Here is a 22,870-nt window from a genome sequence, read left to right on the forward strand (position 1 = left end):
GAACTTTGATATGAAGAGTGTGAGCAGTGAACAGTGAGGCTGTTATCAGTGAGACAAAAGTACAACATCCTGTGAATTCATTGTTCGTAGGTAGGCAATCTGAAAGCGCTGCGGGAATGATTGACACCGACAGTAAAAGCAGATCGAGCCAACCAAGAACAGGAAAATCCAGTCAGTTTTCAAAATAAAACACCCTGTGCAGACTTGTGACCGTTTATCAACAATAAACACAATTAAAACAGACAACAAAAACATTTAACTACACAGTCTACGTACCCATGGCAGAAGAACAAACATCAAGGAAAAATGACCAAATTAGCAAAATCTCAAGTCAACAAAATCAGCCTTCTGAAACGCTTTGAAGCTGCATCGCAGCTGCATTCGCTGAAATCTCCGAGTTAGTTAACAATAGAGACGGACTCTAGCTGAGCTTAATAAAAAGGCAAATGTTATTTTGCTAATCACATTGATGTGTCACTAAATCCTAATCCTCTAAACAAATTTGCTTCAATTGTTTTAAATATCTCAATTTCCTCTGTTTTTCTAAAACGTATCAGAATGTCAGGGACCGCTTTTGTCTCAGCTGCTGTTTATGGTGTTCACTATAATGCAACAAGGCCACTTTGACTGCAATGATATGAAAAGAGAAAACAGCAAAACAAAAACATGAATTTGTTATTCTTGGGATCCCCTGTTAACATTGCGGGAGTGACTGCACTTACTGTACACATAGAGAGCTCGAGAAAAAAGGCTGGTGAAAAAAACTACGCAGGTTATTCCGGCCTCACTGAAAACATTTGAATTATTAATTTCTTCAGATACTGCTGGACTACAGCGCATTGCCACAGCAGAGGGAGTCGGGCGAATGCCAGATATTTAAAGAAGGATATACATAAAATCAGAAAGGGAGACAATAACGTGTTGGCGTAATCGTATCAAAAATAACTCCAAGCACTGCAGTCCAAAGGCTAAAATCAATCACATTCAACTTTCCACTTCCCCTCGCAATTCTTTCAACCCAGTGGAGCTCAGTCATTGTACCTCTTAACTCTCTCATGCATGATATCTTCTATATTGGACAATTAAACATTTAACTTAATGAAAGAAGCGGCAGCGATCCGGACTTTGAGAGGAGGGAGTTCATGGTCTGAGCTCTCTTGTGATTTACTCAATGTTTCTGTTTTTCTCAAGAAAAGACCAGTATGAGGCAATACTGACAAAACCAACATCGCTACTTCTGACCAAATACGTCAATAAGATGATACACAGGAAAGTTGTCTAAGTGTTACAGAGTGAGGTGGTGCTGCACACAATGGGCTCTTATTTTTAGAAGTTTCAACTTTGAGCTAAAAGTCATCTACATATGGAATATATTTATGGCCATTCATTATGTCAGTGGAAAACATGTGCAAAATTCTTCTAGATCTACAATGGGACCAACCATGTGGTTTAAAAAAATGTGACTTCATTCATCCTTTTGCAAAGTGTCATCTTGCAATGACATAATATTTGGACAAAGGCTCATATAAACTTTTATTCAACATTTACATGCAGTTTTATTTAGAACACGCTGCCTCCCACAGGTTCATCATCTGTTCTACACATTATAACAAGCGTCAGCATCATTTCAGATCACTGTCATCATCATCATTATTATTATTACAATTTGATTTATTTAACAATTTTAGCTGCTCTGGTCTATTTAAGGAATCAGCACGCCTTAGCTACTTGATCGGGGTGAGTTGAACACTGTTTACTGCACTGTTTTCAAGGAATGTTTCACTTTCACCAGTAGAGTGAACTTACACCTAAAGAAGTGGGATGTCTCTTGGACTGTTCCTATTATGTTTTTGGAGAGCACTGACTGACTGAGCAGCTCATACTGTAGGTGGTTCTGTAGAGGCTGCTGCCTTTAGCATGAGCTAGCTAAACTGGACACAATGGTTAGATTTTAATCATAGCAATTGGGTATTCCACCATGGGTGTTAATGTACCTAGCTATAGGTCTACCTCACTCTACAGAGGGCAGAGGAAGAGGGGGGCGCTTGTTTTTTGTTCTTATTTGCAGCTTTTACAGGCAGTCAGCACACACGCTAATTTCATCCAGCAATAATATTAGCAATCAACAGAGGCACCACCTACTGATGCACACAGGTACTACAATAAAACAGTTTATGCGAGACGTCTATGGTCCTCTGCATTGTCAGTTAATATATTTTTAATCTGTGAAATTATTAGCAGAAACTAATCGATCTTAGAAATGATTCCAACCATCTCTCCCAGTCACTCAAATGATCTGAATGTCAGTCATTGTCTTAAGAGACACATCTGTAAGTCTCTTTGTCTCACCACATCTCCATATCACTCAGTGCCACTAATGCAATAACTCCATTTTCCCACCTTTCGGTTGCCATCCATGTCACTTAGTCTTAAATCTCACACCATTTCTCCCGCACAGCCCTTATCTGGCCACACTGGTGCAGTATCCAGACTGCAGCTGCTCTTCCCTTTCCCCCCACCGACTGCACACTTCTGTAACAACAGCATTACTGTGTAAATGTGCCGTACGGTGTCAAGCATGTGTGCTCTTTTAGCCGAGTATTTCTTTGTACTCACATGATCTTATGTAAGAATGAAGCAGGTGTGGCTGACATGTGTCTCTCAGCCACTAACTCTCCTTAAAGCATAATGCACTTTCCACCAGGGACCGGGGGGATAACAGGTAACAGAGTACCTAACTGCAACACGCTTTGACAGCATCCAAATGTAAGTGGATAGTAATGATTTATTTATGCACAACATGAAAGAAAAAAGCCCCAAACAATCATATTTTGAGTGTAATTTTACAGAACATAACTGGCTGCTCTTGTTTTGATTACATGATAGGAACAATACCAGGGCATGCTTGTTACTGTGACAACAGTGATTGCAGTAATAGTTCAATTAAACGCACACACACAGTTCAAATTAAAGTGATTTCACTCAGCAGGGGCATGTTTGATTAGACTGGGGGCAGTTTACATTGAGAAGAATTTGGCACAAGGAATTATGGAGAAATGTCGGGCTGTTGTTCTGTATGTCTTTATTGTGGTTTCTTTGACTTTCTCAGAACATGCTGATAGAAGCCTCGTCATTCATAATGTTAGCTAAAAGCGTTCAGTCCAAAAATGAGGGCTTTTCTTCCCAGTCACCTTTTTGCCATCCTTGCAAACAAACAAATTCTCCGCTGTCCCTTTTGACACAAAGAACACATTTAAGAAGAGAAAATTACGACCTGAAATCAGGCTGTTCGCACATTCCTCCTGCTGACATCGACAGACAAGTGTTGACACGACAACTGCAACAACTAGATTAATGTCTTAATTAGTGTACCGGGCTATTAATGCAGACTTAAATATACCCACTGCCATGTGGGCCTGTCAATTTCCCCTAAAATCAATGTCGATGATTAATCAACTGAAAATGGCTTCATTATGTAACACACGCAGGAAATGTGATGTGTTAGACACTTTATTTTACCATTACTGTGAAAGAAAACAGGGTTATATTTTTACTGTAGGTGCTTTCTTCTTTATATTAAAGGCACACTTAGTCATCCTTAACTAGTTGCTTATCAGCATGCATATTGGCAGCATATTAGCTCTTCATTAATCATCATAAAACACATATTAATGTCTTATTCTGCGTGACCATATTCCACAGCTACCAAGCCATTACCGAACCTAATCACTGCTTATTGATCGTAAGGAAAGAAGTTGACCCTAACCCCCACAATAAGGCATTGGTAAGTGCTTTATAATGACCAAGGAAGAGTCAATATGCTACTATGCTAATATGCTCTTCATTCTATAAAACTTAAACTTGTCCGTCTGACATCCTGTCAAAAGGTAGGAGACTTATTAAATCCAATAAAGCCCGGCAGCAAATTAGGAAATATTAGAAATGTAAAAAATGCATGATAGCGTACTGCGCTTGTTCAGAGAAATCGTGATTATTGCTTCCTAGAAACGAATCTTTTTCAGCTGTGGCTTTTAAAACCAGAGTAAGCAGCTGTGTTACTTCTCTTGTGACACTGGATTGAAATGAGTCGTGAGGGCAGCTCGGGGACAGAATGGCTGCCTACTGTGGTAAATGTACACAGCACAGTCAGAAGGCGTTGGGACAGAGACATGGTTTTTATTCTGCTCGAGCACATTTAATGTGAAATGAAACAATGGCTGTGAGGTTAAAGTTCTGACATGCAGCTTCAGGGACAGGTTTTTTATACATTACATCCCAATTGCAGAACCAGGACATTGATCTTAGACATAAAGACAAGGCAACCAACAAGTTTTTTTGGCTGAACATCAATCGGACCTCAGTCCAACTGAGCATGAAGGTCCTCAAACAAGCAAGATGGCCTCTGAAAAGGCCATTTTTCTTTAAGGGAGAGAGAGATCTCAAAGAATTCTGTTTTGCTTTCATGTCATTGTTCCCACACAGTAGGATTGAGGTCACTGATGATAAAGTCGTTAATATTTGTCTTTTTAATTGCACGGTTTAAAGCGCCTTGCATATGCTCTAAGTATATCTCAGAAAAATTTCATGCAATTCACCATACTATGGTCTGCATAACTACATTTTATAACTGTTTACAGCGGGTTTCATCTTTAGCTGCCAAAAGTTAGCTTCACCAGCTATCAGTATGGTGGCGCTTTAAGTGAGAGGATTACAGGATGAGCTGTAGCTTGACATTCAGCAAACCACTTAACCACACGTCACCTCTGCTCCCTGCACCTGCCTATGTTTCAGCCATGGCAGTTTTTCCCTCGGTGTTTCCTGCCGCTGGTCTCTGCTCCTCCATGACTTTTGTAAGCCACCCTCTTCTCCTTCCTCGTTTTGACCTCCAGCTCTTATCATACACCCTCACAACCATGCACCTTCTCCTCCTTCCTGTGATCTCAAACCTTCGTCAGTTCTGCAGCGAACAGGCTGAGCTCACAACCAGAAAAAGACACATATGCAGAAATTGCTTTGGGGCTGTCTTGTGGAAACAGACAGGAGCTGTTGAATAAACCTTAAATATATAACAACGTTTGAACGAGAGGATGTAAAATTCAACTTCTCTGGTATCATTTTGAGAAAAGGAAAACACATATTTGATTTGATGCTATCAACCCAGAGAACAAGGCTTTTTAAGAAAAATACAAACTGTATTTTCTTTTACAATATATTTCACGCCTTGTTTACTAATTAATTGAGGTGATTAGTTGATTAGTGACAAAACCAATTTATATTGTATGTACTGTATGTTCTTCAATACATCTGACTAATCCTACATTTAAGGTCCTGTACAACATCCCTTAGTCTTTCGTTGTCTAGTAGCATGTACTGTACATTTGCAGTGCAGCCCTTTGCTCGGCAGTGAGTTTGGGGTATTTTTCTCATGGCAGTCTTATGATATTATCATATCATTCGTGATTTGTATAATAACCTATCCCTATGGCTTTTATTTCACCAACTTACAACAACACGTCCTATCCAGACATCCTCCAAATAAAGGGAGAGGGATTTGCTTGTCAGTTGGATGTGAGCTGTCACAGCTGGTAATGAATTAGTCAGACTCGCACATTGCCAGTGAAATGTTCATAACACATTCACATCAAGAACATTGAGACACACGCTGATAGTATATTACTTGGGGGTCCTCGGACAAGTGGGATACTTGAAATAACACAGAGCTGTATATAGTTGCCAACCAATGCACCAGTGTATCTGCTCCAAGCTAGAGGCTACAGCATGATGTAAACTTGTGCGAGATTGTGGGGCTCTGGCGTGGTGTCATCACTTTTCAATGATCACATTTAAAGTAGGATGCAGCAGCGTCTGGCCCGTGGCTGCGTTCAGACGTTGGTGTTTCCTGTCAGCCCGAGATCCTCGGGCTCTTTCTCAGTCTAGAGTCGAGAATAAAGCTGATTGCAGTTTCGCTGGGGGGGCTTAGCGTCGAACGTGCCTGCCTGAGGAACGTAAGCTAGTTAATTCAATGTTATCCTGCAAATCTCCTTTTAAATTGCGCCCCTCTAGACATGCTTTTATCTATTGTCTTCATCTTTGCAACCACCTTTTCTGTTTCCTCAATTTTATTTTCTCTGCATTGTAGATTTGATCAGGATTATCATGAGCATCATGATTATTATTTGAATTTTTAGGTGCAACTGTACACCAGTGAGCCTGGGCAGTGGTCTTAACATGGCTAAGCTACCTTCTCTATTTAACTTAGTGGGCCATTTTATTCTTAAATTAGCTTTAAGCTTGAGGCAAAGCAGCTGTCAGACTGCTCCCTCAAACTGTGTGTATTGCCCACAGACACCTATGCACACGCTAACACAGCTAGCATTTCACCTAGATCATCGCTAATTAGTGTGTCACCAGATTGCGTACGCCGCTTGGCTTCATTATGACACATTCTCCCACTCACAACTACCAAACACACTTAAGCAAGCAGATAAATAAAGAGGAACAGCCCCCTAGAGGCAGCAATGTTCATCTATACCAAATTCTGCTCATCTGGCCAGTAGCTGTCACGTTATCTTTCTCTGTTTGTGCGCTGGTGTGGAGAGCAAAGGGTTTTCCATGTGATCTACAGGTGTTAAGGAGACAGAACGGTGGCAAACAACAGCAACATATTGATTTTCTGATCCAGCAGTGACAGAGGGCCTTTTGTCTAACATCTCCTATCTGCTCCTGCTGCTTTATGATCCCTGCTGCTGCTTCAATAACCTGCATTGATGCCTCATTAAGGCCCCCTTAATTGACTTCTACTTGATAATTTACTTGAACTTCTTCTAATTATTGGGGTGAATCCATGCAGCAGTGTAGTGTAGAAATATAATGACGTTTAATTTGTTTTGACCTGTCTTTGCAGTGGAGCTGGAGGCCTCTGCTGCTCAGTCAGGATTTGCCCAGCAAGCCGTTATCCCCTTTCATTGAGATGTTTGCAGTCATTTCTTGGATTAATTGCAATAATAATAAGTGTAAAGTGATATTTCCTTGTGGAAAAAAAATTCTGGCTGCAGTGTGATGAGGATGGGAAAGCTCTGGCAAATGGAGCAGCTGTGGTATCTAATCGAGCTCCTCTTTGAGTGTAGAGAGTTTATGGTATTGTCTGCACTTATGAGGTTGCCAATGAGACCCAACCCAAAATGTTTATTTTCTCAGATTTAATAAATTATTTATAACTCACAATAATGGAGTAATCGTTGCAAAAATTTAGCTTGCAGCAAAACAACATGGTGTCGATTTTGCAGTTTTGCTAAAAATGTAGTATTTGTCCTGAGGGTAGCGCGGGAGCAAATGCCATGGGATCATTAAAAATGAAGGGTTTATCCTCTGGGCAACATCAAAGCGTGCAACATTAGCATGGTTGCAAAGTTGTCATTTGGCCTGAGGGTGGAGCCAAAGCAAACCTCGTGGAATGCAAAGAGTTAATCCTCTGGTGAGTTTACAGTCAGTGTGCTCACTTCATTTCATCTGTTATTCATTGTTGAGGACGATGGGGACGAGGAATATTCATTCCAGGTTTAGTGGAAATTTTGCCATAGGTTTTTAAGGTACCTTGTGATGCACTTAGGTACTGCTGAAAGGTAAATGTCAGCCTGAAGATAGTGCAGGCTGAACATTATTAGAAATCATCCTCTGAGGACAATGAATATCTGTTTTAAATTTCAGGGTGGTCTTGATTTGGCTATGAAACTCCTTGTTTTATTGTTGATTCCGTCTTTATTATCAAATTCTGCTGTTCCGTCCGTGTTTTCTGCCTCGCAGAAATCACAGTGACTGAGGTATCTATGAGAGGGACTGGAAAAAAGACTTCACACTCATCTGCGTGCTCAGTTTGTGCTCGACATTATCTGGACCAGGAGTCGACTAAACAGCGTGCTTCATCCAGTCTGTCCTGACCTGCTGGGCTGCTAACGCTAGCTAACCAGCTGTCTGAAGATATGACGGTGATGTGTCGCCTGTCGTCTCTCTGTGCTGAAACTGATTAGTAAAGTGGATGTCTGTGCTCTGTTAAGTTGAAGCATCTGGTCCTGACAGGCTATACCTGTATTGGATAAACCGTGTTTTTGATTGCATAAGAATGATGCAGATGGTGCAGGGTTTTTAATTCTTGCTCAACTGTGTTGCACATAAAGTCCTAAAAATATAGTTGTTCAATCACATTTTAGTCTTCCTGCGCTGACTGAGTTATGCTAAAACTTCTCAAGCTGCCAGGTTAATACTGTATGTTACTGACATTCTCTCAGCTGCGTGAAGCCGCAGCCTTAATGACACCGTTGAAGTCAGCAGTGATTTTTCATCTCCACGGCTTGAAAGAATACATTACAAAATAAATATCTATCTTCTCAAAGGGTTCAACAGTGATCCTATTACAATAATCCTAATATGGTTTAAAGCTCGATTGACATAAAGTCTGCCGAATCTCTGCCTTTTACCCTCTGCAGCCCTCCCCTTGTCTTCAGGGGCTTCACTGTTCATTATGTGGCATGTCATATTGTAAAAGACAAAAATCTTTAAGGGGATTAACTGTCTTCTCTGATTCAAATACACTTTTTCAATCAGTTGGATGTTGTTTTTTCCAAATAAATTCAGAAATTTTGACCTAAAATTCACTGATGATTCACATGATTTTATTAGAGTTGACTGGTTGGTTCTCAAACCAGTAGAATCACACAGGATCCTAATTGAGATGGGCTGAAACTGCCCTGTGAGCACCGAATTTTAGAATGAACTAACTGAGCCATTTCTTCCCTCGTCTCCTATTCCTGTGTCACCCAGTGCTCCCTGGCAGTCTGTACATGGAGGCATAGGGGCACATTTTGGATAGCTTCAACGTCTAGTGTGAAAAGAGGATGAGGCCCTTTGGCTGAGCCTACATATGCAGCCTGACAAGTCTAATCTTAGCTCCGGTTCCTCTGTTAGCCTCTCACTTCATCAACAAGACGACTTATTCATCCTGCCTAGTCCATTAAAGATTTAAGGGAACATTAAGGCCTTTAAACATCTCTTTTAATCAAAACCGCGTAAATCGTTCTCACTACACCTGCTAATAGGAACATTCCCTTAATCTTTCACAGCAGGTGTGACTGCCGTGTTTTCATGCCACGATGCCCACGGGCTGCACCTGACATTTACATCATGTTCATCAGCATGTTTGCTCTCTAAAAGTCAAACTTTCTAGTGAAATCTGCCAAATCGACAGATTTGAACAGTCACATATTGAACTCTTTAACACATGAAATGCACATTTACAATCTGTGCAGTTGTGTAATTGATTTTGGGACATACCTTAATCCTGGTCCCATGACGTGAAATTTGAGCATGACTTCTTGTTCACCAGTCTCATGCCTGGCTAGCCTCGCGGTTTTATCCCCCTAAAGCCTAACCAGCATCTTTTAATATCTTGATTTATGATTTTTATATTTAGACAAGTTCTGTGTTATTTCACCTGTATCTGCACATACCACGAGCTACACCTGCAGGATGTAAGCAAACTAAGTAACCTCAGTGTAAGCAGTGATATGGGACTTTTGGAGCTCTGACTTGGCTCTTTTATAGGTTCTGGTTACTACTGTTAGTTACACAGTAATGTCTCAAGTTTTCTAACATAATAAATTACCGGTCATACAAGGGAAGAACGCAAAAGCAAAACCCTTGAGTGTATTCATGTGTTTTACTCATTAGCTCAACTTTTCCTTCATAAAAGCAAGAATGCAGTATTTCCTCTGTCAAATGTTACATACTCTTCCTATAATAAAAGTCGGCTGACTGTTTCTATGGAAGTACCTTCACCTTTGTTAGCACCAAAATCAATAAAGTAGCTAAATATGCTACTGTATGCTATCCAAGGACTCTTCTACAAGTAGTTCTCCCAACCAGACAGGCAGAGATATGATCAGATTATTCAGTTTAAGGTGTGACAGGCTGTGCTCCCACATCAGCTCTTTTTCCAGGATCTCTAAGAAAAAGGAAGACACCTGTAGCAAACCTCTCTGACAGACGCCAGTTCAGTGAAAGGAATAACCGGAGGTCGTGCCCATAATTCATACAAGTTATTATGGGGCGAGGAATAAGGGGGATTTGCTATCAAAGTCTTTGCATACATATCTTTTGCCCAAGGGATTTATCCAGAAGAATACGACATACAGCCATCAGAGTTTTGTTTTATTTTCCAATTAAAGGGCCCCTCTTTCTAAGCACAGTGACAGTAGATAGAGACACCCAGGTTTAGTCAGGAACTCGGCAGTCTGTTTCTGGTTTGCTACGCTGCTTTTCATCCACAGATGTTGACTAGCAGAGGAGAACAGCTTGACAGCTAAAGTGTTGCATGTAGTTTTAACACTCAAGGTGGAAACAAAGCAATCTAAAATCCCAAGGCAAGCATTTTCCCCCAGCACCACCACCCTGTGAAAGTTTTCACAAACCACTCTGACCGTTCCATTTGAAACGTGCCCATAAAAGTGTCAAACCGGCGGAGGGACATTACCCTCTCAAACAGCTTCAGCTGACAAGGCTGCCTATTATGTAAAACAGAACAGAAAACAGCTTAAATCAGCCCGGTGATTTGTGTGTCAATTCACCCCTTTTTGTGCGTGAAGATGCACACTCACCGCGGTTTCAGCTCACGGATGGTTGACGTGAACAGATGTTAAGGGTGCTAGGGTACTACCATTTGCAAGTCACACGTGAGTGGTTGAGAACAGGCCAATTTATGCTTACTGTAGAGTCTGTGCTCACATGCAGCATCTGATGCCTCATTGGATTTTAAGCATGTGTGTGTACATCATTGGTAGTACATGCAGGGAGGTAAGCATTACAGAGAGCAATCTGAGCACGGATACTTAACCCACACCTCGGCTATCCCAGCCAGTAAGGACATACTGTTGTGTGCATCCCTGGGACTGCTGTGCATACTGAAGACGCTCTGACCTTGGCCTTGCTCTGTATGTTAAGTCACGTTTATTGAAAAAAATACAAGCACAGATGGCTGTTTTAAAATCAAAATGGAAATGTACCTATAGCTAATGTCAGCAGTGAGTAGCAACAGCTGCTCTGTGTAATTCAGCGCATTGGAAACCACAGACTTTGTACAGTATTGTATAGATCTGTATAGTGAGTATACTGTGCAGTAAATGTATGGTTGTATTTACAGTACTTCAGCCTGTGTTTGTATCATTTTGGTCTTACTATTGATTGTCAGTTGTAGCTAGAAGATAATCACCACTGTGATATTTATCAAATATGAAACCACTACTTTTTGGCTTTACACGAGGTTGTATTTGGACAGACAAGACATAGACCTGCGCATGTAAAACCATGATTAACCTTGCAACAGAGCCAGGCTGCCTTTTTGCGCCTTTTTATGCTCAGCTAAGATAAGTGACTCCTGAATTTAGCTTCATATTTTACAGATAGACGTTAGAGTAGCGTGGATCATCATCATCTAGCTCTTAGCAAGAAAACAAATCAAAGCCATGCATACCCCCCCCCCCAACTGTCAAACTACTACTTTAAACGTACTTGGCTGGGTGAATAAAGTTAAAGCAAAAATGAGATGAACAGTTTGGGAGAAGGAGCACATCTCCCTCTTATTCCAAGTCTAGTGGCTTCTCTAAATCACGCAATCTTACCCCCTCACAATGAGTCTTTTTACAACAGCGCGTAGAGTCATGCACTGTGTATAATTCACATTAATCTTTTTTCTAAGTTGGATTTTCAGCTTGACTATGTATGCACACTAAGTTTTTTGACGAAAATTCAGGGTGTCCTCACACTTCTAACCTCCTCCTCAGAATGAGTAGAGTTGTCATAAGATGGAGTCACTCAGAGGGCTTTAATGAACTGAATATTTTTCCAGACAACTTGTTCCTATTTTGTCCTTAAGAGGCCACTCACATCACTAACTTTTAACATCCTGTAATGTTGCACACCATCTTTCTGCTATATTTTACTGTCATCCCTTGTGTCTGCTGGCTGGCAGTGGAGTGTGTATATTGCAGGGTTGAGGGTGGAGGGATGAGGCGGCATTCAACCAACAGTTAGCGCCACATAAAGCCTTTATCACACCTAAACGGCTCCGTCTCCCAAAGCCAGAGTGTGATAAGCACTGCCCATTCATCTGTAATGATGTGGAAGCAAGAACCAACTGAACTGAGTTGAGAGGGAAAGGCTAACTCTGACACAGTGTGGATGGCTGAAAGGGGTGCAGGGCCAGTGGGGCTTTGCCTGTTCACTCCTCAGAAGGATGTGTGAACATGCTGTTATTTGTTTTGTGTTCTCAGTGGATTCACGTTGATCACAAGACAAGTGTTCTTTTACACTCCGAAATACTGTAATTATCTGCAAGATGGAAATAGGCGGCAAGGGCCACAACACGGTATGGTCAGTGCAGTGTTGTATTTGGCGGCCTGTTTTAATTTTAGTCTTAGTCTAGTCTTTGTGTCAAGCTGTCATTTTAGTTTTTATTAGTTTTAGTCACGTTCGTACTCTTTTAAGTCTAGTCAAGTTTCAGTCGACTAAAATTCTGTGCATTTTAGTCTTATTTTAGTCAGAATTATCCGAATTATCAGACTTATCAGAATTATCTGTGACTATTTTCGTCTAGTTTTAGTCAAGGAAAATTGTATTTTAGTCTCTTTTTAGTAATGCAATTCTATTTAACCCAGTCAAGTACCTAGCAGTGCAGACGAAACCAAAATTTTCGTTTAGCCAAACTAAAGACGAACCACGGCTGGCCAGCCATCGGTCCCGTTCTCTGTGTCAGCTGTCTGTCGTTAATGCTAACATACCGCAGCTGCATCTTCTACTGTAAATAATGCTGCGAGTGGTGATTTAGGAAGAGATGTCGCTTGCGATTGCACAGTGTGACCTGATGCAGCCCTTGAAGTGAGACACAGGAAACAGAAACACTGCAAAATAATAACAATGCGACTAAACGAGACGAAATAACATTGTAACATTTCGTCTCGTTTTAGTCAATGAATATGAAGAGACATTTTAGCAGAGTTTTTATTTTGTAAACCACATTTAGTCTCGTTTTTATTCCTCAACAATCCTGCATTATATATTTAATTATAGTTATCGTCACATGACCAGCATTTACGTTGCGTCTCGTCTCATTTTTGTAATGTGATAAAGGTTCGTTGACGACGATATTTAGTCATAATTTTCGTTGACGAAAGCAACACTAGGTCAGTGGAAAAGATTCCCTTTGGATTTCAAATTAAGTTTTTGCAGCCAGGTTGAGTATTTGCAGATGCTTAATCCTGCCTTCACCTGCTCATATAAGCTTCTGTTACCAAGTTCTTCCTAGTTGGAGGTATAAGACAGATTCAAACGTAACCTTTGGCTCTTTCCACAGTTTCCACCCCAGCGTGCCCAATGGTGACGTGACGACAAGTTTACAACTCTAGATGCAGCGATGTGTTTGCACCCAAAACGTATTAGGGAGGCATCACGCAAGTCTCTTTGGCAGATGTGATGTATGTGGTTATTTGCATATTCACCACGGACGTGACTTGTGGCAGAAGTTGAATCTAAGAGACGTTTGAGCCAATCTGAATATAAGACAGTGAATCTAGAAAGGACTTTGAGGAGACCAAGAATTTAGCTTTGACTGGCCAACAGCAAGCCACATGCAGCCTACAAATGTCACTAAATTTGAGTGTCGAGATTGGTAATGTAGACAGATGGCATCACAATGGTACAAAAGTAAATAGAGATAAAACTACATGTGCATGACTCAATGGTACAGTAGTTGTTAGTTAATCATAAATGAACACAGTGGCAACCTGTGAGTAATCTGGAGAGATACCGGTGGATGCAGCGAATGCCACTGTGATGAACAAAGAGGAATGCAACATAATAATAGCATGTTTTCAGCTGGTTTCATGTTCAGTGAAGATTTGTCCCTCCTAATTTAGACACCATTTCTGCTACTGTATCAGCAGCAGTGGAGGCTGTGAAATGGCACAAATTTTAAATCAACTGTTAGAATTAAGTCTTGGTAACCTCTATAAGACAAGCAGAAAATGTGTAATTACACCAATTAAATTTGGAAGATAGCGTGACCAAGTTTTAATTGAAATTCAGAGAGGACTTGGGTCTCTGTGAGAAAACACCACGAAGAGTCTGCAGCTACACTCGCCGCTCTGTGAGCTTGTCTTTAGGCACAGTGGTGCTTTGAGCAGAGACGATGCTAACGTGCTGATGTTTAGCAGGTGTGATGTATACCATGTACACCATCTTAGATTAGCCTGTTTGCATGCTGGAATTTGCTGATCAGCACTAACCACAAAGCACAGCAGAGGCTAATGGGAAATGTCATTAGTTGTTGCAGGTGTTTGCTCGTGAACCAAAGTGGTGCCAAAGCAATCCCTCCTGCAGTTGTTGAGACATTTCAGTTGGGACCAAAGTGGTGGACCAACCGATATACTGATGAAGTCCTCCTATCCTTTGACTGGAGAGAGAGGATAGGCATTTACAGGAATTCGGGCTTAAGGCCCACAGGAAATGTGGCAGGAGTGTTTGCAAAGGTTGGTGAGGTATTTACCACAATGCAGTTCACACACACACATTAGACTGCAGTGTGTCTGGAAACGTCGTATAAGTGCATGATACAGGACACTATAGCACATAAATAACTTCATTCGAGGTGGAGAGATGATCCATTAGCCCATCATTAACACTGATGGTGTCCTTTATTGCTGTTTTGTCATCTGCTGCAATGCAGGAATGCATTACATCATGTGCACATTAGGCAGTAGTATTGTGTCATTATAAGATTCAACCATTTCAGGTAAATGAAAACATGTGGGTGAATTCTGCTGCAGTCCATATTTTGAGTTTTGAATTGCTTTGATGTGTGGATTGATTATTAAATGACTGTCCCTCATTGTTTGCTTAATGTCGGGTCAGATACAATCCTTGGTGCCTGTGTGGTAGAAAGAATAGCAAACTTTAGCCTTGGGTTAATATAAATGTACCACAAAGGAGTCATCTGCAGTCAAGTGTCATTATTCCAGACACTTCATCCTCAGTAAAATCAGCTTACACGTGTTGTCCTCTTGTGCCTTTTTAAACACACTGACAGCGCTTAAAGAGCAAACCTATTCATGCACACACACTGATTTAAAACCTGTCTGTGTCTTCCAGGTGTAATTGGCTTCCTGACTGCAGCTCTGGACAAATCAGGAGTTCCAAAGAGGAAGGCGGAAGAGACCACAGAGTCTACCTGAGAATGCTACCTGTCCCTCTGCCTCACCATGTCACCCTAGGAAAACGGTCAACCCGTCCCTGTCCACAAATCCTCTTTTTGCCTTTGTTATTTCCCATAACCCACTGAGTTTGTGATCCCCCTCTATACCCAGCTGAAGTCCTAGTGATATGACTAAAAGAGCTTTTACTTTGGACATGTTGTTTTTTCCTCTCAATGCTGCCAGCCACCAAGGCTATGGTGGAAGGCGTCATTATACGTCTCAGCAGGTTGCTAATCACTGTCTGCTGTGGCTCTTGGGACTAGTGCTACACCTCACCCTTTCCTCGTGCCAGCGAGTTGACCTGAAACACCCCATAGTATCCACAGGCTATGGAAAGATACGTGGTATAAGAAGGGAGCTCAACAATGAGATCTTGGGCCCTGTGGAACAGTACTTAGGTGTCCCATATGCCACCGCACCTATCGGCGAGCGCCGCTTCCAGCCTCCTGAAGCTCCAGGCTCCTGGCAAGAAATCCGCAATGCCACCCAGTTTGCTCCAGTGTGTCCACAGAATGTGCACGGGGTTTTGCCTGAGATCATGCTACCAGTGTGGTTCACAGACAACCTGGATGCTGCAGCGACCTATGTTCAGAACCAGAGTGAGGACTGCCTTTATCTGAACATCTATGTCCCCACTGAAGATGGTGAGTAAGACAAAACGCTCATACAGGAAATGAATTTAGTCTTGAACCATTAAACTGGTCTTTACATTTAGAATGGGTTAGAAGAAGGACAGGATAAGAGTGAAATTCAAGATTCTTTGTGTAAGAACAGCTCATACTTTTCTAATGACTTTCATAAATTCCTATTTATGCCCATACTCGAGCCCTGCCTGTAATAATCATCATGATCAGTTAGTCAGGATTATAATCCATGGAAGAAGAGCTCTTAACATGAGCCAATAGACATGTGGGAGATTACTATAGAATATGTTCTCTTATAATCTCCTGGGCTTGTGTTAATGCCATTCTCAATTATTATTGGTTATTGAGTCTAATCGCTTCCTGCTGCAGAGTCACATGTGCCATCTTTATTGTGCTAATACTCTGTTAAGCACTTAGATACATTTAACTTTAATTGCTCATATTTAATTAATCTAACATTTTATTACATATTCAAAATTCACACAGAACATGCTCTACTAACTGACTGCTTTTTGTCCCAGTTAGTCGCCCTGTGACATTCTACCTTTTAGAGGACTAACACTCATTTGTTTAAATCATGCATGGGCATTATGTCTTCATAATGCTAATTGTGTTAACTTGCAAACATTGACCTTTTGCATGAGCAATGCGGAGTAAGTCTCATGTGTTTTGAGTGACTGAACAAAGTGAACCACTGATGTAATAAATCAAACAGTGAGTCAGTGACACCATTAACATTTTGTTACTTCAACCAGCAGAAGAGCAAAATTTCTGAAATTGCACACTCACACAAGCCCCTGCATTGAGAAAGTTTTCCAGAAACTGTGAAAGCACTGTTCTCTTTTCTTCAGTTTTTTTTCTAATATTCTAACAATTTCTTTATCACTTTGCTTTGTTTTAATACAGTCATTGTTGTTAGGCTAGCATTGTTAACACTAACATAACTCATTTCATGGACATGGATGCCGTACTACTGTGGTAAGGCTAGAAGAACAGCCAAAACTGTGCCAAATACATCACCAAAGACGACCTTGTTTCTCATGTTCTGCTAATGTTGCCGAACTGTGACCACATTACTTGGTTTTCACAAAGTCAGTGTTGTCTAGAAAGCCCCCACAGGAACTAACATTACCAATGCTAACATACTGAAACTGCAACAGATTTGTTGACCATTTCATGAATAAATGAATTTACTGATTGAGTCAACGAGTAAGCAGAGCAAACTTTTCAATCGCCTTGCTCGTGTATTTCTATGGCAGGATGGCTGAAACGCCAGAGAAGGCTTTCCTAACAACTGTCCTTGGAAAATATGTCTGAACTGTCTGTAGCAAAGGGAAAAGATTATTTATCTATGCCACATTTCTTTCTTCTTTCCTCGATTTGATTTGACGAACCAGTGATTTACAGTTAGCAAATGGAAAAAAAAAACGATTATGAGAGAAACAAGCTAAAGGACCACTTGTAGTAACACAAGCCCCCCATAACCTCCATTGCTGAAGTTAAGGATGCCCTCAATATAAATACTCCAGTGTCTATGTTAAGGTTCTTTTATTACTGACACTTCCCTCAAATTCTGTGGGTCTGTCATCCAGCAAATGACTTCCACCAACTGTGTTCAAAATGTCTAGCTAGACACAGATCTGACATATCTGTCAGAACATGAAGAGGATGCAGCTCAATAGTAAAAAAGAGATTAAACATCAGTTTCAGTAATCAGTTCCTAACATGACTGACACTTGAAAAACAACATCACCAAGCCAGGCAGTGTGTGGTCCTATAACACTGTAAGAGCTCATACAGCCAGTGGTGGTCAGCTAGCAGTGAATGTGCTAGCAGATACTAGAAGCTCGACTAACATGCACATTTTAATCATTTCAGTTTGCTGAAGGCTAACATTCACATTGCCATATGGAATTGATGAAGAGTCTTATATTATGGCTCATGACAGGATTTTAGCTACTGACTAACTATCTTACCCAGGATGCATTTGTAGTGTGCCTGTTTGCATCAAACTAGTCAACAAAGTGTTGTAATAAACTGTGTTTTTTTTAGTATAATTAGCATCTGGTTTTAAACCAAAATGACCATTTTGGAGAGTTGCACATGCCACTTACGTGGTTTGGCTGGAATGAGGTCTTTTCACTTACTCTTCAGGTTTGTATTGCATGGATGCTCCTCTGTGGCTACTGTGGTTATATTAGGAATACAATCAAGGTGTAGCTGATAGGTTAGAAGAAAATATATCAAATACAATACCAAAGACAACCTTGCTCAGGCCTCATGGGATGAAATTAGTCAAGAATTGAACATCTCTATCAGGCAAAACCTCCACCTCTTCATGGGCTATCTGGGTGTACTTCTGCATTAATGATCCAGTTGAGAGCGTTTGAGAAAGCAGATGGGCAGGTAAAAGAACAGAGGATCAAAGTGTAGCTTTGGCGGCAAAGCATATGCTACTGATGATAGTAAGCAAGGTTAATGATAAAATGTTAAAAAGTCTATGATTAATGGGCTCACCGGAGAGCTGCCTGAGAATACTCAAGAATACACATTTATGTGTTACTGCCGCCGACCATGTATGAAGTCATTGCTGAAAACATAAACCTGCTTAGCTACGTTATGTCAGTGTTGCAGATGATTTGTTTTACTGATAAATTTACCCCATGACACAACGAAAAATGCAAGCAGATTGATTGCTAGTGGAAAATGTAAAGTGTTACTGCAATATTAAGTATATGTAGAGAAATATAGAGGAGTTGTGAACAAGAGATGAGAAGCAGGGATTGAAAAAATGATTTAACTACTTTTAATATATTAAAAGTGTACGTACATCAGTCAAGAGCTCTGCGGTTACAGTAACTATGCTGTATAGTACAAACGTGTGTCACATACTCTCTGAGAGGATGATGTAGAGTGTCCTGTGTTATTCCCAGGGGAGGAGGTGTGCAAATGAGTGAGACTGATTTTACATGTAGCCCTGTTTGCTTGTCAGAATCTGTCACTTACTGTCAGGGGTCACTGCTTACACAAGGCTGATGCCGTCCCCAAGGATGTATTTTGCCTTGTGTGTGAGAGAGAAGTAGAAGCTGAAGGAGAGTGAAATGCCCCTGAAATCAAACACGCTACATTTTGCACATAACTGCTGTCACACTCCAGAAAGTAGTTTACCTGCTGTTAGTCTCGTGATTTAGTCAGAAGTATGAGCTTTAAAAGCTCATGAAAACGTAGGTATTTCGCTATGACATTAAATTTTCATGACTAAATGAACAACAATGTTCATGTTCGGAGAGGAAGAAAACTACTTTGGCATTGCTTATTAAGCTTTTAGTACTCAAAAACTCAACTTTTCTGCTTTATCTAGACTGGGATTGGCAGTGTTCTGTTCATTTCTAAGCACATTTAAGCATAGAAATGAACCACAAGTGATTTTAACATGCCGAGAAGTATCTGGTGTAACACCTGACTTCAAACTGTTTGCCTTCGGCTCCACATCATGATTTTAGCCACTCTGGTGACGCACTTCTGGGGATAGCAATGCCAAGACTGAAATATCTCAACAGTTGTTACACATATTGCCATGAAATTCAGTATAGCCATTCATGGTCCCCAGAAGATAAATACTCCTGACTTTGGTGACTTTTCTTCTAGCGTCCATGAAATTCTGTTCAATCATGGTTCCCTGATGATATTGACTGTGATCATCCCCCGACCATTCCTCTTGTGCCACAGCGAGGTTGCATTTGTGGTTTTGAGAGAGATTTCTCAACATCTCTGACCAAATTTTGATTTGTCCAGTATTTTGGTGTGGCCAGACACCTGCAAAGCCTCAGAGAGCTGCTGTTGTAGCTGTTTGTCCTAATCGAGGGTCTCAGGATAGAGGGTGCCTTATGCTGTACAGATTATGAAGCCATCTGAGGCGAATTTGTGATTTGTGATATTGGGCTACATAAGTATAGTTGACTTGATTTGACTTAGCTAGTAGGTTAGCTTGCTAACTTGCTATCAGTGAGTGATGGTCAAGCATGTATAAAGGGAGGATGTCGGCACTGTTTTGTTCTGTGTTTGGCAGCGAGCAGCTGCGTTCCCACTCATGGTGGATGTCGGTGGGCCAAAATGAATTGGCAGCACTGAATCTCAGCAACCTGAGTCAAAATGTTTTGGTGCCAAATCTGGCCTGCACAACTTGATTCTGACACATTTAATCTCCAGAGTACAACATTATGTATTATCCTCCCATTCTACCTCAAGTCACGGCCCTTTCTGATGTATTTGTTTCAGACCTACAAATACTCTCACTGAACGTGTTCACTGCATTATTCTTTAGACAAAAGAAAATTCACAGCTTCCCTTTCTTTCTGCATCTGTTCACCCCTCCTGCTCTCTCCTCCCTCAAATCATCCCTGCCTCTTCTCCTCTCTCCTCCATCTTTATGCAGATGGCGGTAGAAGGGGTCACTGTTCTGAATGCAAATGAGCTCCGTGCCCTTCCCCGCCAGGCCACTATGTAGCCTGCTACTTCTTCAACTCAGACGAAATTCAAATAAGTTCTTCGAATAATGTAAACAACACAAATGTTCTTCTGAACTGAACAGTGATTTTTAGACTGTCCCTTTATCTGTCTCTTACTTCCTACCTCCTTCTACAGTGTTCCACCCTAACTGTCCTGTGTGGACAGGCTTCTAGGCAATAGCACTGTCTCACTGCATTCCTATTTCCTCAAGACACTCCTCAGCCAAGGGCCTGAGATCCTTCATTTTTATTGCCGCTAGAGCAGCCATTTACCGTGCTCTTTATTAAAAACCATATTTCAGGAGGCAGGACAGTGGAGGCAAGGATGGAGCTAGAAGCTGGAGGCACAGTAGAGGAGTCAGAGAGCAGAAGGATAGGACTGCATGTGCTGGAAGCTGCTGCCTGGATGCAGGGGGATGAACCAAAGCTGTGTCTGACACCTTGTCAAGCAGACAGGCCACCATAGACATGACATACTGCAGCTTCATCCCGTTTACTGCACTGAGGAAATGGAGAGGGACGGGAGACAGCTTGTGCTCTGGCCACAAGCTCACTGAACCGAACAGAAACACTGTTGACTGAGCGATGGAGCTGCATTAGGTCAAACAGTACTGGGACAATCCGAGCTAAATTCTCCTGCATAGGCCAGTGCATTTCAGTGACCAGTGGCCCATTACATCATGTGACAGTCAACCTACTGGCAGGCTTTTCTACTGAGGCAGATGGGAAAGATGTTTTTTGACCCGAAAAGTGTGTGTGTGTGTGTGTGTGTGTGTGTGTGTGTGTGTGTGTGTGTGTGTGTGTGTGTGTGTGTGTGTGTGTGTGTGTGTGTGTGTGTGTGTGTGTGTGTGTGTTTCCCTTTGGCTACATCCTACTTTGTCCAATGCATTGTAGTATTTTTTTCTAAACTCAGAAGTTCATCGTCAGAAGTCAAGACCTAGATTTACATGGTTAGAAACTGAACACCATGGTTACTGGAATACCAACCGTTACTCAAGAGCCTGCAAAACTAGTGACATTCCCATCAGCTTCTACTGTGCTGTACTGTGCCAGTTGGCTAATGTTAGCTTGCTAACACGCTAAACTAAGATGGTGAACATGGGAAACGTCTTACCTGCTAAACATCAGCATGTTAACATTGTCACTGGGAGCATGTTAGCCTGCTGATGTTAGCATTTTGCTCACAGACACATTGACTCGGCTGTTGAGTGATGTTGGACTGTTGTGGACTGTCTTCACTGTTGGCTTTCTCAGAAAATTTCAAGGGCCCTTACAGTATTTTCTGACATTTTCTTGTGTTATAGTTACGTTTTATAGTCGTCAAAAAGAAAAATCAACACATTATTTGATAATGAAAATCATCCTAAACTCAATAATACCCAACTTCTTCAGAGTTTTTTGGATTTTGTCTTCTCTTTTTTGAACTAAAAGACTAATGCACAAACCTCTGCTCAGGTGAAATCTGATGGTCTGGTACAAAATGTGACTGTTTGAGCGGCACTTATCCTCGTGTATAGGTTAGCTCTTTATTAGGCATTAGAAAACGCATGAAATCAGAGTCTCCATTAAGCGGCGAGGTGTGGTTTTAGAGTGGCCCTAAGTAGTGTGGAAGTGCCGATAAGATGATGGACTAATGTACCTTTTTATCCATTACCGGTCTATCTACCTGTTTGCTCTGTAGCCTAGGACCAACTACTGTACCATCTCCCTCTATGGCAGGAAGTGCTTTCCGGATCGGGCGCCTGCATGGTGGTACTCTGAGGATGCAGCAAATCCATTCAGCATTGATCCTTTTCCATTTAGATGGAAGATAAATATTTTATATTAGGAAACCATTTATATGGAGAAATGGGTGAAAATGCAGCATTATAATGGTGGAGTGCAGTGATGAGGTGTCTCCTTTGTGTATATACTCTGTGTGTGTGTATATATATATATATATATACACACACATGGGTATGCCGTCAATTTACTGTGAGGTTCTTAGCACAATGGTAGAAACAGACATGTCAGCAGCACACTAGCAGAGTGCTAAACCCCTTGGCAAGTCAATGAAGAGTATTTTTAAAGATGAGAGGCTGCAGCGCCTCCCCATCGGAGAACAGGGAGTGTGCTGAAGGGTGGGTATGAGGAGGACGGCAACAGATGATGAAGGCGCCGTTAGCATGCATTGTGTAGCGTTTCATGTGCGCGGGGCTGCGTGTGTGTATGCGTGTGAACGTGAGTGTGTTTTAATGGCTTCCTCTTAAGATGTCTGCATGTAGACGGTGACTGAGAACGACACGAAACACAGCTGTAATTGTCGGCTGATGGAAAGCCCCACCGACAGAAACCAAGAAAAAACAAATTAATGGGATCCTTATCAGTTAAGACTTACAGAGGTTGACGTGCCGGGGCGTTGGTTGGCCACCGTGATAAATGT

The 22,870-nt window shown here is 41.4% G+C and overlaps 1 protein-coding gene across 2 annotated transcripts in view; it reads left to right on the plus strand.

The window, feature by feature from the left end:
- The window catches only part of nlgn2b (neuroligin 2b), a 61,341-nt gene that overhangs the window by 9,882 nt on the left and 28,589 nt on the right, over positions 1-22,870 (plus strand). For both annotated transcript variants that reach the window (XM_070982253.1, XM_070982254.1), the window contains exon 2: positions 15,193-15,940. In XM_070982253.1, the coding sequence (XP_070838354.1) occupies positions 15,424-15,940 (517 nt within the window). In that variant the 5' untranslated portion in view covers positions 15,193-15,423. The remainder of the gene's footprint in view (positions 1-15,192; positions 15,941-22,870) is intronic.

Source organism: Chaetodon trifascialis, chromosome 16 (genome assembly GCF_039877785.1).
Source record: "Chaetodon trifascialis isolate fChaTrf1 chromosome 16, fChaTrf1.hap1, whole genome shotgun sequence".
In the NCBI taxonomy this organism is placed as follows: domain Eukaryota; kingdom Metazoa; phylum Chordata; class Actinopteri; order Chaetodontiformes; family Chaetodontidae; genus Chaetodon; species Chaetodon trifascialis.